Below are 18,338 nucleotides of genomic sequence, written 5' to 3'. Positions count from 1 at the left end.
TATTTAAATTTTAGACCACGTGGTTTTATTTGACCCTTTCAGTTTCGCAGTAAAAATCGTGCCTCGTGTTTATAGTCTAGTTCATAGAATCTAGTTACTCAGATTGTAGTCAATTATTAAATCTAAAGGTTTGATTTTAAACTTTATCTTCATTGATAGGTGGATAAAATGTGTTCTAGAAATAAATGTAAATATACAAAAAATAGTTTTTGTCTGCTGTTGCAACAATTAACATGCTAAGTAGAGATCCCCCCTGAGGATTAGTTTTCGATCCGCGCCTGACCTAGTAATAGCATCAATAGTGAAACAGACTATACTATTTTATGCAGAATGTTCCTTGAAAATGACTCGATATACTAAGTTTTTATGCAAAACAGACATCCATTATTTTTTTTAAAACATGGTATTGCACACCACAAGCATCAAACATGGATATGATTTTATTAAGCCACGCATTGTTTATATTTTCAACCACTCAACACGTGGTTGAACACTAACGATAACTCTGTTCTGTTTATTATCGTTTAATATAAAAACCGCTAAATGGTGAAATAAAACAAACATATTAAAAGAGTTTCATGTTTTAACAAACACCAAAGTAGGATACGATATGAAAAACGACCAGTACTTACGTATTTTGAGAATATTATCCGAACACTTATACGTCCGCTCGAAATTTCACAGGAACTGTACAAATCTCGGTGAAGTCTCGTGAACTTTCATTCGAGCACCTCTGGATTTTTTACATACTTAGCAACGATAAAGAAAACATTCCGAACACATTCGCAGGGGTGGCGGTGTTCAGCTTTAAGTTTTGTAACAATCAAGGGCAGACAATGAGACAAAACGGCAGTCCTTTGCATTTGATTAATTTTAGCAAAATATCGGTATTAACTCAAATCCGATGAAAGGCAAAAATTCATCCTTTGAGGAACATAAAGCTATCTTTCGGAATAAATAAGACGAAAGGCCGTTTTTTATCGTTATTTCGACGAAATAGAAGATACTTTAAGTAAAGCAATACGCTGATGTAACACACAAACTCATTTACGATATTGTTCTCAAAAGCCGCAGATTGTCCCTATACGAACAATGATGTATTTTCTGAAAAGGTCGTGATAGCCAAAGTCATTTGATTGATTTGCACCATTATTTCAACTATATGAAAAGGTTCATTTATTGTTGGGTATTCAAAGCAATTACAGTGTATATGAAAATATTTTCTATTTAAATAAAGCAAATTGTCAGAAAAAATAATGCATATAAACCTTTATTACTCAGAAAATAGTAAACGATTATGCGTTTTACATACGTTTCGTGTTAAATATTCCGGCTAAAGATAAATCTAAGTTGAAAAAAAATAGCAAACGAAATATGAGCTACATATTGGAGCTAAAGGAACTTATTAAGTACTTTTCGCTTTTGCACATACATGTACTAGTATGATTTAGGACTACCATAACGAATGCCAGACATGTAAATGATTTATGGTTCTACACGCACATCTTGGACGTTGCTTTCCAAAAATATAAAAACGATAACAAGATATTGCCATTGAAAAGGGCTCAACATCGAATATAGCAAACAACTGCCAATATCACGCTTCGTAGCAAAAATAGGGGGGGGGGGGGTTAAATGAAGCACAACCCAAACAAAATCTGTCGTCTCTTTAAATATGAGTTTTAAACGCAGAAATAACAAGGAAGAAGAAAATACGAATTTAAAGCATGACCGACTTTTAACGTGTGTGCACACAAGAAACTTCGCAGTTAAAATAAACAAGGATTCAGCAGTGTATTCCAACATAATAACCTTGTGAAATGGCTGGGGTAAGATTTTTTTTTTCCAGATTAAAAACATTTTAATTAAAATTTTGTTTGCTGTTTACGTATATTATTCGTTTGAGGACAATTCTTACACCCTTAATACATGTATTGTTACATGTAATGTTTGATTTCATTGGCTTTTTTGCATTGCATGACTCGTACATGTAATGTTTACCACTTCATTGATTTTAAATATTGATTATGAAATGGTTGTTTCTGATAAAAACCTGTTTAATTGGTCAAATAAACTAATTATACAAAAAAAAAGAGAGAAACAAACACTAAGAATACACTCGTCTGATGCTTTAAATACTGCTAAACATTCTAACAGTTGAAATATAACTTTTAAAGTTTAATTGTTTCATTTTAACGATCGCCAAATTTAATGCAAGTTGGTACACTGGAACTCAACAACTAAGTTGCATTGACTCTAAGCAGAATTAGCTAGATCTTGCATTTATTCTCTCATTTTTTACTACAGTTTGATTTAATTTACTGGTCTTCCAATACCTTAAATCTAAAGATATGTTGGTAATATTTACATTTTTCTTGTTTTTCTTTCAAACAGATATATTTTTCTGATCTATCCGGTAGACTGGACGAGTCACAACCGCCGGTAAGTTTAGAAGAATTGAACCATTCTTTAATCCTTGCGAGAAGTAGATTTGAAAGTTAAAAAAAAAAAAAAAATAAAGTTTCAATTTTTTTTATAGTACTATCATTAACCTATTAGACAGGTCCAGTACAATCTCCATATTTAGCTATATAGCTTCAATAAGCTAAATAGCTATAACTAGCTATTCAGAGTAGCTTCATTGATTTTCACATCTATCTTGAAGGCATATGATACCTTATTCGAAAGACAATCAGCATCTTCCCGAGAACAAGCTGACACACCATCTAATACACACCAAAGAGTAAGTCAAATGGAATCAATATATTTTTGAATGGCTACAATCTTTCCAGTGAAATTTCGAGTTTTTTCCCCTTTTCAAATTATATATATGGCTGTGATTATTATAAGATATAACGTAATATTCTCATTATAAGCAGTTAGATGAGTTCACTTAAGTCATTGCACATCATTAAAAATTTATACATAAAACATTTTGCAATACGAATGTTTGGTGGGTTTTCTTTTTCTTTAATTTAGTTCTGTTAATTAAGAGGGTGTTTTGTACAGTAAAATTGTACAATGGGTGCATAAATCGACAAAACATTATAAATAGTCCGTGCATCTCCTAATGTCGTGATGCTCTTATTTTTTATTAGAGAATAATTAGGCATTGCATAGGAAAACTAACATGTGTTGTCTCCAAAAGACAGATATACTATTTGAATACGTTAATTTGTACGTTATAACAAATGGTTTTTTTTACAAAACACACACAAACAGATGCTGTGTATTACAAAATGCATTTTACATAATAAATTTAGTTTACATCAGTTTTTATTTGTTTAACTATAATGTTTTGACTTCAAAGACAATGGTATACAAGTAAAACCAGTGCATTCCGATGATAGCTGGAAAAAAGATGTAGATTTTAATATATTTATTTATATTTCTTTGTATTAGACAATTCAGAAAAGAGTAAAACGAACAAAAAGTTCATTTCAAAAACGGTTAGAAAGGAAAGGTATATTTAACATGTTAAGAACAGTAATTGATTGAAAATCTGTTTTTATAGGCATATGATTCCTTATATAGAAGACAGTTTGCACTTCTGCACATAGACCAAGGGACTAGAACGTCGCATACTCACCAAAGAGTAAGTCAACTGCTTTTGCTTTGACCAATACACATGTGGATGGCTAGAATCTACCCCGATATTTCTACCTGGTTTCTTTGATTTTTATAATGTATACCCAAAACCAATTCTATAAGCAGTTAGATGTTCACTCAAAAGATTGGTCATTGAAAAATATATTCATGAAACGATTTGCAACCTTGCATCGACTTCTTATGGCGCTGTATGTAAAAATCAAGATGTTCACGCGTTGTTATTACACTGAAAAGAAAATAAAGAACAATAACATATCAGTTCATATTTTAGGGATATGGTTTTCTATATGGAAGACAACCTTCCACTCCCACGGTACGACGAAACACAACGTCGCTTGTGCAGCAAAGAGTAAGTGATATGATGATAGTAATATGACAAATGGAGAGGATAAGAACTAACGGTATCATCTATCTGGCTAAGAGTTGAAGAAACATAAGATATATATGAAATGATGCTGACAAGCATTTTTCATCATGTTAAATGTAAATACTTCAGGCACTATTTGCACTATATATAGTGTGAATTGACGACGTACAAGGTCAATCTACGCCATAATAAGCGGTTTTTTTTTTAGTTTTATTGTCTGTGACGTAATATGGAAAATTTGATGTTCGAAACTATCTATTTTAAGGTGCGCGACACATCTCACATAGCGAATACGGTCCTTTGCCATAAATGTTTTTACTATACACGCAGGGGTACATGTATGTTTTTTTTGTTTTTTCGATTCTAAGTGCACCGCGTGACTAGACTAAATTCACCTATCCGTAAATAAGATCGTTAAAGCATTACAAAGCTTTTGTTTCCAAAATAACTTTTACACGCTCATATAAAAATGTGCAAACAATCAACATTCTCAGAACAAAGGGCAACTTGAAATTTGAATGTAAACTATAAAAAAATACCTACACACTATCCTGTTTGCATTTTTGCATGTTATCAAAATATCGTCATTCTTTCTAGATTCTTTTTTTTCCAGGATCAGTCTATCCAAGAAGGAACAAGAGAAGCAAATAGAAAATTTAAATATTACATGATTGTGATTGTTATTATATTTTTGGCTTCCATTGCTGCAATCGAAGTGGCTTATCAAAAACATTTCAAGCATAAAGGTAAACTTTAAGACTTTTATATATTGATTAATTTTCATTTAGATGTATAAAGCGGTTTCGTAATTAATTATTGTTGTATGATGTATTTACAAAAAAGAATGAGCTGCAAATTATTTCATGAATATATCATATTTAAATCAATATCAATAATACCACATACCTTGAAATAGCCAAAAGTATAGCCGTTTTTTGGGGTTATACACGTATGCATGTACATTAAAATGTTAATTCAAATTGAATCTAAATATGCGTACAATGTTTTTAATTTTAAGATGACAAGGAAGATACTTCTTCAGATGATATTCAGTTATCACCCACCAAACCTTTCCCAGGGTATTCAACTTCCACATCTTCCACTTACCATCTTCATACCAAACCCTTGCCAGAGTATCCATCAACCACATCTTCCCCATACATGTATCATAATACTACCAAACCTTCCGCAGATCATTTAGCCGGTTTGTATTGGTTACAAGTGACAATAGTTCATTAAAACATACCTTAAAACGCAGAGGAATGAACTACTTTGTAACTTTTGCTTATTGCAAATATGTTTAAACTGTATTTTAAAACAAATATCAAGTTAAGGCATTTGCTACAAATAGCAAATTATCATCACGGCGGCAATTTTTTCCCAGCATACACGTATAAAATGATCATTAATTTGAATAAAATTTATCTTCAATTGTTTGCTTATAGGAAGCTGGGGAACACGTTTTGTTGTGTTGTTCATGAAAAACATACTGAATACGAAGAAATCCATTTACGTCACATCAGTCAATGGAATACATGTAAACATTACAACATCGGGACGTCTAAATAGTTCTCTCAAAAGTGAGATCGACGAAACAGCAAATATATCCTCTTTTGAGCAATTTTTCATTCCAAGTTCAATGGAGTTAGAAAGCTTTAAGATAGAAACGAAATGTATATTAATTGAAACTTCTCAAAATGCTATGGTTGTAAGTCAGGCTGATGTCTATTCATCAGTCGGGATGACAACTCATATCCCGATACATAAATTTTCAATTAAATATGTCATTGTCTCGACAAATCCGGTGAAATACTTCAGTCAATTTGCGATTGCTTCAATTGATGAAAACACAATGGTATGGATAACCTTCCGAATGAATGAGACATTACAAATTGACGGTAAAATATATCGGAGTGGGGAAACTTTTAGGATCAAACTCAACCGTTATGAAACATACCAGATTCAACATACTGTGGACTTGACGGGAACCGTCGTTCAGTCATCTTCACCTATTGCCGTCTTCTCTGGAAATGATTGCAACAAATTAAATGGGCAAGGGTTTTGTGATCACCTAATTGAACAATTGCCACCGACATCCAGAATTGATGCAGTATATGTTGTTCCCCCCCATCTGTACAGCAATACCAAAATACGAGTCATAGCCATCGATAAATCAACAATATTCTACAATTGCACAAATAAGACCTTTAACAAGTCGTATAAGCGTATGGAATACTTTGATATTGATATTTCAAGCAACGGAGTGTGTTATATTCAATCGAACGAACGTATTTTGGTAGCAAGTTTCGGTTTATCTTCCTCAATAAGATACATTGGCGATCCTTCGATGGTTATTGTTCCAGGATTTCATCAGTACCAAAATTACTACAAAATAATAGTTCCTTTTGGATATGATTACAGCTATATTACAGTTATTATGGAACAAAGCGACAGTGTACTGCTTCTAAACGGCAATACTGTAGCAACAAGCAACATTTTATATAAGGAAACCCTCTATTATAGTATTCCTTTCAAGGTAATGATAATACGTGTGTTTGCAGGTGAAATTACGGCCACAACAACGAAGAACGAGAATTTTGGACTAATATGTGCTGGCATGAAATTTTTCCAATCCTTTGCTTTTTCTGGTAATTCTGTATTGTGATGTTGGTTCATTCTTGAGAGTAAAATTCTCTAATTTACAACATATTCTAAACTGGTGTTTCGTGCTAAATGTAGAAAACAGTTAAAAATATGATTTTACGAACATGAACATCAGCAGTGTATTTGTGTAAATTACAAAAGTTGTTAATATGGGTGTTCCTAAAGATATAATGAAATATCAGAATTAGTAATTGAGTATAAATGTTTAACATTAACTTATTAAACGAGAGAGAAAAGAGAGAAAGATAGAGAGAGAGGAAGAGAAAGAAGTTGTATTTACGCATTATTTGGATATTTGTAGAATATAAATATATGTACATTTTAAAGTTATTAAAATATCGATGGTGTTTGTCATACAATTTTAAGTGCACACATATATTGCAAAGTCTATTTTCTGACATATATGATCTATGATTTTTTTTAATATAACATTTATGGACCTTATTAATCAGACTTTAATTCGTCGTTTATCATTTTAAATGTGAACGTGCAATCGTTGTGTAAAAAAAATAACACAAAACGTTTTTAATGTGAGTCAATGTGTTAATATTTGATACATCTTAAAAAGTAAGATATAATTTATATTTTGTTCTTTGCCTTTTGCATTTCCATTACAGTCGGTTCAAGCATATCTTTTACAACATACACGATAGCATAGCATAGCATTGAAATCTCATAGCATAGCATTGAACTCTCATAGCATAGCATTGGAATCTCATACCATAGCATACAATCTCATAGAATCGCATTCGTCATATCATACCATAGCATACCATAGCATAGCATACAACATTCTTTTAACTCGGTTTTAAATACTTTTATTTGCAAAAATAAATGTTTACATAATAGATTTGTGGTAAACTTTGGCTTCTTATTATATTACTTCGAAATGTGTGGAACTCTTCGGTGTATGGAGGCGTTTTTGTTCAAATCTCATAGCATACCATAGCATAGCATACCATACCATATCATGAAGCCCTTTATTTCAATTTCTCATAGCATAGCATACAAATCTCATAGCATATCATTAAGATCGCATACCATAGCATAGCATAACTTTGTAAAAGATATGCATGAAATAACTGTATACTGATTACTGTAAACGTATTATATTTGGCGTGTAAGATATTTGGCGAAAATTAGTTTTTGAACAAGTTGGTGTTGATATGAATTAGCGTATTCCTGAATTTTAACTATTCTTGTGCATCTATGAATGGCATATAGCGATGTACTTGATTTAGCGGAAGCCACATTCCGCAAAATGCGCTAAATAGAATTCACAGCGAAATGTTTTACGTTTACACTACGCTACCGAAATAAAATGCATTTTTATTAGCCCTTGTATTTACATTTATCTATGCACCCTATTTTACACATACGTTACGGCATCCCTTTAACTCTGAATGTTTAACATAAACAGGAAGAAAATAACAGTGCACAATACTTTTTCATTCCTTTTAAATTATTTGCATAAAGATACACAGTTCGCTTACTTTATGTTTGACTCCACATATAAATATTTATTAAACGTTTATTAGAAATAGCAACCAATGCACATTGCTTCATATATACTGCCAAAAATTGGTCAGAGATTGTACCTTTTTCTCTTTATTTGTCTGTTTATTATCCATACACATTTATCTGATATCCAACACATTTTAATGACAGTCAGTTTAAAGGAAAGGCATTTCCATTTATTTATTCTGGTTTTTCCTGTCATATGAGTAAGCATTTTCATGATTTCAGGTCATTTGTTTCACAATTATTCATTGGGTCTTTTAGTTTATTATGAAAATTGGATAAGTGTGTGTAATATTTAAAAAACCCAGCATTCATTACACCAGTTTCATATGACATACTTAAAGCAAGGGGTGTACTGCTGTTTTCACATTATGCAATAAGCTGCTCTGTCGAAATTTAAAGGTGCATACTTGACAAAGGATGATGTTTATGGATGGATAGTTAAAATTATGACAACGATCAGGAAGAGAATTTAATACAATGATCACCAAACTAGGACTCATAAATAGAAAATTCCAAATAAAGTAGCTGAAAAAATCATTGCGAATCAACACGTCAAATCACTGTTTGGGATAGTCAGTCTAAAAAATGTATTCCGATAGGTCTGAGGTAAGTCGTATCTGTGTACGTCTGAGGTAGATTGTATCTGTATAAGTCTGACGTAAGTCGTATCTGTTTAGTTTTATGTAGGGACTAGTATTAGAAAGAAAAATAATGTATTGTATGGTGATTTTAATTTGTTTTGAAGGCCTGACTCAGTCATCTAAGATTTTAGATTTTTTGTAAAGTCATCGAGAATATGAATTTTCATTTTGTTGTTTTGGTTTTTTTTTTGTTCTTTGGAGGGGGGGGGTGTTTTGTTTGTTTGTTTGTTTTTTGTTTTTTTTCTAGAACTTCCTTTTTTTTTTAATATTCACTACAACAAAGTGAGTGTGATGTTATTAGGATGTAAGAGATCAAGGGCTTTTCTCCCTAACATAAGTGGTATTAAATATACATCATAGAGCAAAAACGTAATGTGCCATCTGTTTTTTTTTATTCATTCATGCCAGATATACTGTAAAAGTGGTTAATTATGCAGGTGGTTAAGGGTGTTATTTACTCAGGGTTTGAGTTCTCAAATTCCGATTGTTAAAAAGTTCAATGTAATGAGTAAAATTTGTTCTAAACACAAAAAGTATTTATGAAATGAATTATTATTGACAAAACATTCAATAGTTTTACTTTATTATGGAATTATGCTCAAGCAAAAATTGACTTTTAGCCAAACAGAGGAAATTCTGACTAAATTTTGCAGATTTTGTTTTCTGCTAAAAGTTTTTTGGCAGTAGTCTAATATTAAAAGTTAGGATTTTATATTTAAGTCTACATAATTTTGCATATTTTCCGTTGGTTTTACCTCACTTATTCATTAGAATAATCTTATGGCACGAATAATGATAATATTGAAAAATGCTTAAAAACGATAAAAGACATCATATCTCAAAATTTTGATCATTGACCTCATATAAATTTTATGCCAACAGAATAAGGTCAATATAAGTAGTTCAATATCATAAATGTTTTTGTATTATCATCATTCAATTTTTTGTAAAATTGAAACAAAAATGGATAGGGATTTGAAAACTGATAGAGGAAATTCGGACTGAATTATTTTTAAAAATTGATGCTGAAATCTTAATGTTGTGTACTCATTTAGTGCCACTACCATTCGTAAACTGTATCTTATTTTTTAAAGTGTTTAATTATTTGTAATATTTTCATAATTAAGAAAATCTCAATTGTAGTGTAAAATTTTATGGGATTTTTCTTGATTTTTCAATAAATATTCAATGGCCATTAACTCAAAAAGTAGGTCATTGACCTACTTTTCTGAAAGTGAAAAATAACAATACAAGCAAAGGTCTATAACACACAATAGATGGTTTTTCATTATCATCAGTGGATTTTTTTTTCATTCTGAGTAAACGTCATCCTTAAGTACCCATTTTCTAGGGCAATCAATACGCGTGATTGTTAAATACGCGGTTTCAGGATTTACTATTCTTAAGTTTTAATTTTTTTTATCATACACATGGGGGGATTTTACGCGCTTTTAAGATTACTGCGTTCATGTAACTGGGGTAAATTTCCCCAAGGCGGAAATAAACACTTTTAAAATATTTAATCAGTTGCTGATTGTTTTATCAATTATGTTCAGAGTTCGGGAGGTTCCGGATACGCACGGTTTTCAACTATCAGCAGTTCAATTAATTCAGAACAGGTATGTTATTTAGTTAATAGTGATTAACATTAAAAAATGCATTTTATACCGGTTTTTAATATATTGTAGCTAAGACTCGCTTGCAAAGAATTTTTTAAACTTTAATTTCAAATAATCACATAAAGTTGATGAAGCCAATGTGTTGGTTACGAGTTGTTTTTTTTTTAAGAATACCAAGCGTCGTTAGAATATAGAAAAAAAATGTTTCCTTTTGCAGAGCATAGGGATATACACGGTCATTTCAAATTCAACTTCAACTACGTATGATAACATTTCAGAGGTAAGTATTGAGCTAATTGAAATAGAAGAAACGCTATCCTATGTATGAAATTAACTTTGGTTTTGAATTTGATCCTTGTTCATAGTAAATACTTTGCAATTAATCACTAAATTTTACTGTTTTATAAACAATATTTATGTGAAAAAAATGAGATTTGTACAAGAAAACCTGTAGGTTAATGCTAAATTGTTAATTTAATTAAATGTATATTTTGTGTTTCTTTTTTAAATGCAGGGCTTTTATGACAGACAGATTGGATTCATTACACCAACATCGGTAAGGATTACACTTGATTAACATTAATGAAGATTCTGTTTATAGTTCATTGATCCAGAATGACAAATCACTGGGTTTTTTATTACTGGAAATGTATATATAAATTGACAATCAGGACAATGGGACTTATATGTCCTTAACAGACCTGGATGCAAATGAAAAAAAAAAAATTAAATTCAATTTTTTGGGAAATCAACTCGGGACTTTACATTATGGTACATAGTAGCGACACCCATTGCGGCATAGAAATAGACACAAAACTTTGGCGATATAAACTGTTAAACAGTGCGTTAAAATCGCCATTCTGTGACGTATTGTCATAAAAAATAGAAATCACCCGCCGTAAATGATCTTGTAAATAAGTGTGGAAGTGCTTATTGTTACTCTGTCGCGATGAAAATATCAAATTATACGCACTTCTGTACAGCCAGGGGACTAATTGCATCAAATAAACAGGTTAATGCATTATAAACAAACAGAGAATGCACATAAAAATGAGAGAAATACCACAGATCACAAAGTGAATATAAGACGTCTACTACAAGTTTCGGGTGTAACGAAATCAAAAGGGATCATATATCTGTGTCAAAAGGGATCATATATCTGTGTGACGGTTGTGCCTATTTCCGAGCGGTGTTTTGCTTTAAATTGAGTCTACATTACATGTAACTCTTTTAATCTTTCGATCGATTCAACCAAATATCAATTTTGACTCTCTGGTTCTTTAAAGACAAACACCGCTCGTAAATGGGCACTGTCCGCCATATTTCTCTTTTATAACTAACAGCCCCTATATAAGCTGCAGATTTCTTAATAAAAAATACATCGCTGAAGAGATATCATCTGTACGAACGTACATCTTGCCTCTCCGTGTTACACGGTCGCAATTAAATTACCAAATTCCACGCACTTTTGTCAAGCCAGAAGAATGCTTACATCCAATAAACAGCCCAATGCATTACTTACAAACAGAATATGCACATATAAGAAATGAATGCATAAAGTCCAAAGATCACGAAAAGAATACTACACGTCGGCCACAAGTTTCAGGTGTGCAATCGGTGTAACGAAACAAAAGGGTTTATATACCGGTATCTGGCCTGGGCGACAGTGTCTCTTTATGCATGATATTCAGCTCTAACAAATACATGAACATGTTTATTTATATTATCCTGTTTTGCATATTCATCAATGTAAGAATAATTTTTATTTGCAAGATTATTTGACACAACAAATCAAAGGATAACTAAAGCAATTTTAAAATAATACTAGGCACCTAAATTAACGATACAATGGTTCCATTAATATTCGTTATATACCAATATATATGTATTTTGCTGCTGTTGAGTTGTTCATTGAGAATCAATGATCCGGTAGCATACTGTTTTGATGTGATCGCTTATAGCAAATTCACATATTGTTTAAATTTTGATTATCTCTTAATCAACGAAAATATGTATAAACAAACATTAAAGAAACCATATAACATATTTCTTCTTGTTTTTATAAACAAAACTTTTGTGTTGCAGGGCCGAAACGGGGAACTTCCTAGAATTAGAGATGATAATCCTGTTAGGGTATTGGTTTATTATTTTCACAGAATATTTTATATTTTAAAAAATCAAATTCTAAGATATTTTAGATTCCTTATTTTACGCGAGTACCTAAATCTGCGATTCAACTGTTTAGCATCAAGTTGCAAAATATAAAATCGCAAAAGCCAATTTTATAAAATCATAGTTTTCACTTAGTATATCTGTCCGAAAAAAAGCGAGATTTTTTAATCTCTAATCCGAGGCAAAACAAATAATAATACTGTCTATTTTAATGTCCGTAAATTTCAATTTGTATAAGTAATATCTTTAGAATATGAAATAACTGATAAAGAATAGATTCTACTGAAACACATTGATGGTAATTTCAATGAGCATACTGCTAAATGTTTCTTTTTTAAATTCTCAAACATGTACATGTGTATTAAACAATAAACGTGATTTATCCGAAGTCATATTTAACATGTACCAATAACGCAAAATACTCTGGAATCACTAAAATTCGTAGTGGCTCAATTTTCTTGGTATTTGTGGGTAACCATCCCCCATGTGTTTACTTCCTCCACGAAAATGACTTACTGAAATTCAAATCCGACGCATTCACGAAATTATATCGTCATGAATATTCAAAATCCCACAATCTACGAAACTGCCCCCCCCCCCATGAATTTAAATGATTCCACAGATGATACGCGGCCAAAAAATTAAAACAATCTCAATGTTGATTTTTATAGAGAAACTCCAGTAACCAAGAACATACTAAAAACTCCAAACGTCAATGTTTTATTGTGATCCTGTCAGTTTTGTTCGTTGTTATATTAACTACTGTTGCAACTATTGCTCTCCTGTACCTTCAAGGACAAGGTAAGATTTCAAAAACTATGTGTCAGAAATGTACATACGATATTGTTTACATGTCCAACGCATTGACGGCTTGGTCTTCACAATGCCATATTGTGTAAAAGAACGATTTATTAATTACATGTATGCCTCATCAACCAAAAGTTCTGTATTAACAGTGAGATAAAGGAGGTTAGCACCTAAAATAAAAGTAATGTCAAAAACCACTTGGATAAAAATATTGCCATTTGGGGACCTATTATGTTCATGTATTTTATTTGTGACCCATGTCACATGCCATTTTTTTGGAAATATAGAAACAGAAATGATAATTTTCCAGAATTTTTTGCTAAAATTTGACATAGAAAGTGATAATTTAAAATAATCAAACAAATGATTATAGTTTAAACTATTATTTAGTTATGATTTTAATACCGTATGAAAATGAACATATTTAGAAACTATAAGAGTAAAATCTTAGTCAAAGTTTAAAAATTCTTGCTTCACTGGTGGCTTCAAAGTCCAGTACATAATGAACGCAACAACAGATGTTACAAAATTTTGCAGCAATCAAATTAAAACGGAAATAAAAAAAATATATAGTTATGTAATCTTTCCAAAACTCTGCATACGAATAGACATACATTTAATGCCTTATTTAAAAGTAACACAACTAGTGTGCACATCTAAAACATTAAGATATAGTTTGAAATAAGCTAATTTTAGGCCAAAATTGGAGTTATTTTTTTCCTAACTTCTATGAAATATAAGCTAAATATGCCAATATATATCGATAGAAATATCAAAATATTGTTTAAATATGTTTTTAGAACATTATGAACATATCATAATACACAAACTATTTAGAAGTTTGGTCTTCGCTGACAAAAAGGAAGCTAAAGTAATAGTACTCTAAAACTAGTGAGTTATGAAAATTGTTCATTTTCTTCCTCAAAACATTCCGCCTCAAAATATGGCCCCTTACTAAAATCTGTAAAAATGTAATTTCTTAAAAACAATTTTATTCAAAATAGTTTATTAAACATTGTTAAAATATAAATATACTACTAGAATTAATATGTGATGCAGAATTTTCAGACTAGAGGTGACCCAAAATGGTTACCCAATACCTAATGAGGGAAGCTCTTTAAAGTTAGATTTAGTGCTTCATACTTCGAAGCTCTGTACTCAGAAAAACTCGCTTTTCTCTTAGGTGGCTTACTATACCTGAAAATAGTTTTAAAATCAGTAGAACATTACTTGATTGTGGTAGATATATGTAGCATGATGGGTAAGACATATTTGAGTTAAAAAGGCAAAAAAGTGCATTCTTGCATAAATAATCATATTTTCAAAGATTTGATTTAGAAAATGTAGACATCTGCCCCAGGATTCAAACTTCAGACCTTCAGTTCACAAGCCTGATCTTTTAACCACTCAGCTATGACAATATTTAACCACAGGCACCTGAATTTTTATCAATCAGTCGCTAAATAAGTCATATATCGAAAAATTCTACCCCTACTATATATAAATACACAAGGTGTGCAACGCCATTTTGACCCCCTCGTCGATTCAGGCTTCGATTTGCCACATAAATCAGATATGCCTACCGGTTTGCGTGTAACATTGAGTTCAAATATGATATTTCTCACTATACGTTTCGTCCTTATGTTTAAATCCAACGCATTGATAATGCTATCAACTAAAATTCACGCAGACTTTGAATTTCGTCCCGAGGCTCGATAGCCATCAGCTGACGTCACGAAATTTCAACTCCGCGCTGAATGATTTAATACATAAAATTTTCAAAACAATAATTATAAATTTATTTCATTGACAAACTAAGATCAGAGGCACTAAAGAAACCAAAACACTGTGTTGTTTGTTATCCTCATTTTACTTAACATACGTTTTAAAAAGTTTATGTGTTAGATCATTCAGCGCGGAGTTGAAATTTCGTGACGTCAGCTGATGGCTATCGAGCCTCGGGACGAAATTCAAAGTCTGCGTGAATTTTAGTTGATAGCATTATCAATGCGTTGGATTTAAACATAAGGACGAAACGTATAGTGAGAAATATCATATTTGAACTCAATGTTACACGCAAACCGGTAGGCATATCTGATTTATGTGGCAAATCGAAGCCTGAATCGACGAGGGGGTCAAAATGGCGTTGCACACCTTGTGTATTTATATATAGTAGGGGTAGAATTTTTCGATATATGACTTATTAAGCGACTGATTGATAAAAATTCAGGTGCCTGTGATTTAACCAAACCATTTGATACAAACAATTGAGCAAAAACATTTAAATCGCCATTTTGTGCCGTAGTCTCTAAAAAAGTATAAGTATTGATGTAGTAAAGTACCTTAAGGTTATACCCAATAGTAGAAGGATGTGCGTAATGAGTGTTTTATAAATTGAGTAGTAGCACTGATATAAGAAATAACTTGCGAGTTAAAATTAGAGTTTTTTTTCTTAATAAAACAAATGAGACGTATTTTCAATGTTTTATTTATTTGCGAAAAGGGAATATATATGTGATACAAATACTCATCCTATCAAAATCACAGTATCCATAACTTTTGTGTCTTCGATTTCAGATCCTCCCAACGATATCGGAAATACATTGAGCCTTAACCGAAGCTATCTAAGAAGAATTAACGGAACCGGTACGATTCATTTATGATAGAATAGGATATGGAATCATTATAACATTTTAATAAGACACAAAAAACTAGTAAAAAAGGGATTGTGCGTTTTACAGAAATCTTCAGTGACTGCAAGGATCTTAAGCTATTTGGAAACGATAGTGATGGGCTGTACACTGTATACCCCGACCCACTTACAGAGACGCCAGTCGTCGTGTACTGTGATATGACGACAGACGCTGGAGGATGGACGGTATTAAAACCCATGCGCGGATCTAAAGGGGAGTCTGGGGGTTCTAACCCCCAACCCCCATTGTGAAATTCAAATTTCCTTACATGACATTATAAAAAATAGAATGAAAAAAATATGCCAACCCACTTCACCCCTAGCACCCCCCCCCCCCCAACAAAACGAAAGAAAAACCGCCAGGTCCCCACCCCAGATTTTTTCCTAGATTCACGCATGGAATCAAAGACTTATTGTTAAACCAGCATTATAATAATTAGCCACATGTCTTAGTAAAAAATTAGCAATGTTTATAGTACTGTGATATATACAAAAAGGAAGGGAATAGAAAAAAAATGATAATTTGACAAAAATCATTATACTAGTTTTTCTTGTTGACTGTTGACTCAAGTACAAATTCCCTAAAGTTATTCATGTGCTAAATGTCTTTTTTCTTCGAAAAATGCAGGTGTTCCAACACAGACGAGACGGGTCTGTTTATTTCTTTCAAAGCTGGGACAGTTACAAGAATGGATTTGGAGAGCCATCAGGGGAGCATTGGATTGGTATGAAATCTATAACACATTGGTTTTGACAAAGGCATTTTATTTTCAAAAAGGCAATTTCAACGGAACAAAGCACATTGTTAGATATTAGTTTACGTTCTGAACGTGTCTAAGTGGCCAGCGAGATGCTGTTTTATGAAGTTGGGCTTGATTTTGGGGGTATTTAAAATCCCTTCTTTTTTTTCAATTTAACATATCTTTTTTTTTGCAGGTAACGACAATCTTCACAAACTAACTACTTTAGGAACCACTGACTTGTATGTTCGTCTAGAGGCATTCAGTGGAGACTGGTATTTCGCCAAATATGGCGATTTTAGTGTGGCTGATGAATCTGATGGCTACAGACTGAGACTTAAAGCCGGGTCGTATGAAGGAAATGCTGGTAGGTTGTCCTTGTTATAGTTTGCTTGGGTTCAATAAACGTTGTGAAATTAAATATTAATGTTTGCATAGTACTGTGGAATAAATTTAATTAATAGGGCACATTCTAATAACTTTCAATTTTATAATTCTTTTTTTTTTGGGGGGGGGGGGGGGGTTGTCTGCCTTTTCTTATTTGTGAGAAATTTATCAAGTTTTATCCTTTTTTCTGCAATTCTAAACACCTACTAATGACCTTCTCAGACTTTAAAAAACTAGATGACATAAAAACACACCAATAATTAAATAATTGATTGTCACAATGGTTTGAACACGCTATTAATATCGAAACCCAGTTTGATATTCGTATCAGCTGTTGATACCAAAATAAACAAGATAGAAATATATCTATGTAACACAATCAGCTGAGCAATCGTTTCCTTTACCACTTTTACGTACCATCACGTTTACCATCCCCTTTTCTTTTTTACATGTATCATTTAAGATTTAAACAAAATTATGAAATTATATATTCCTGTTCATTGCCAAATGTGTTATACATGTGTATCATTTTATATAGGCGACGGTATGGACAGTCATGAGAGTACAGATCCAAGTGGCATGAAATTCAGCACCGGAGACATTGATAACGATCACGCTTCCGCAGAGTGTACTAAAGCTCGCATGGGGGCGTGGTGGTATAACGAATGTACGCTGACAAACCTGAATGGGATTTATGGGAACGGAGACTGTTTGAAACCTGGAACATGTAACTTTTGGTATCTGATAAATGATAGCTTTGCCGGTGTAAAAACTTCCTATATGATGGTTCGACGTTTGGAAAATCAATTTTATTGTGCAAAGTGTCCGTCCAGTAAATGACATGATGCGAATACTATTTTGTTATTTCTGTAACGACAGCTTACATACAATAGTCAGCAATCTTTTTCTTCGCAACTGTTACAAATTAGTTGGCTTTATATCAATTGAAAACAATATAAACATGTATCATTTTCATTGTATTGTTACATATGTATTTTTCCTTTTTCCCATGCACCAATACCCATACTTACATATTAATGTTCTTAATCTGATGTATTTAAAATTTTTAGATGAAAAATAATTTAATGTATTTAAAATAGAACAAATACAATGTAT

The 18,338-nt window shown here is 32.0% G+C and overlaps 2 protein-coding genes across 11 annotated transcripts in view; both read left to right on the top strand.

Annotated features, from left to right (window-relative positions):
- Positions 1 to 1,698: 1,698 nt before the first annotated feature.
- LOC136269508 (IgGFc-binding protein-like) lies at positions 1,699 to 7,164 on the top strand. Of its 5 annotated transcripts, XM_066067056.1 has the most exons (8): positions 1,699 to 1,829; positions 2,395 to 2,442; positions 2,666 to 2,743; positions 3,515 to 3,595; positions 3,881 to 3,958; positions 4,590 to 4,722; positions 4,995 to 5,180; positions 5,422 to 7,164. In XM_066067056.1, the coding sequence occupies exons 1-8, from the start codon at positions 1,821 to 1,823 to the stop codon at positions 6,639 to 6,641; spliced, it is 1,833 nt and encodes a 610-aa protein (XP_065923128.1). In that variant the 5' UTR covers positions 1,699 to 1,820; the 3' UTR covers positions 6,642 to 7,164. The 5 variants fall into 5 exon arrangements, with proteins under 5 accessions (XP_065923128.1, XP_065923139.1, XP_065923132.1 ...); XM_066067067.1 differs by lacking the exon at positions 2,666 to 2,743; XM_066067060.1 differs by lacking the exon at positions 3,881 to 3,958.
- Positions 7,165 to 8,420: 1,256 nt separating this feature from the next.
- The window catches only part of LOC105331963 (IgGFc-binding protein), a 53,068-nt gene continuing 43,150 nt past the window's right edge, over positions 8,421 to 18,338 (top strand). The window contains exons 1-10 of one of the 6 annotated variants that reach the window (XM_066067051.1): positions 8,445 to 8,770; positions 10,362 to 10,424; positions 10,642 to 10,704; positions 10,939 to 10,980; positions 12,510 to 12,557; positions 13,268 to 13,397; positions 15,981 to 16,049; positions 16,145 to 16,281; positions 16,724 to 16,820; positions 17,032 to 17,202. In XM_066067051.1, coding sequence (XP_065923123.1) covers positions 8,750 to 8,770; positions 10,362 to 10,424; positions 10,642 to 10,704; positions 10,939 to 10,980; positions 12,510 to 12,557; positions 13,268 to 13,397; positions 15,981 to 16,049; positions 16,145 to 16,281; positions 16,724 to 16,820; positions 17,032 to 17,202 — 841 coding nt within the window. In that variant the 5' untranslated portion in view covers positions 8,445 to 8,749. Of the gene's footprint in view, positions 8,771 to 10,361; positions 10,425 to 10,641; positions 10,705 to 10,938; positions 10,981 to 12,509; positions 12,558 to 13,267; positions 13,398 to 15,980; positions 16,050 to 16,144; positions 16,282 to 16,723; positions 16,821 to 17,031; positions 17,203 to 18,338 lie in introns of those variants that run through there. The other 5 variants (XM_066067044.1, XM_066067029.1, XM_066067049.1 and 2 more) reach the window with 5 other exon arrangements.

The sequence above is a fragment of the Magallana gigas genome, chromosome 1 (genome assembly GCF_963853765.1).
Source record: "Magallana gigas chromosome 1, xbMagGiga1.1, whole genome shotgun sequence".
NCBI lineage: Eukaryota > Metazoa > Mollusca > Bivalvia > Ostreida > Ostreidae > Magallana > Magallana gigas.
The sequence above is the reverse complement of the archived record's forward strand: the minus strand, read 5'-3'. Positions and strand labels throughout refer to the sequence as shown.

Bases quoted from the DNA above. Each gene is read 5' to 3' on its own strand.
- LOC136269508 (XM_066067056.1), top strand. The intron at 2,744-3,514 runs GTAAGTCAAATG...CTGTTTTTATAG, and splicing joins CATCTAATACACACCAAAGA to GCATATGATTCCTTATATAG. The intron at 3,959-4,589 runs GTAAGTGATATG...TTTTTTTTCCAG, and splicing joins CGTCGCTTGTGCAGCAAAGA to GATCAGTCTATCCAAGAAGG.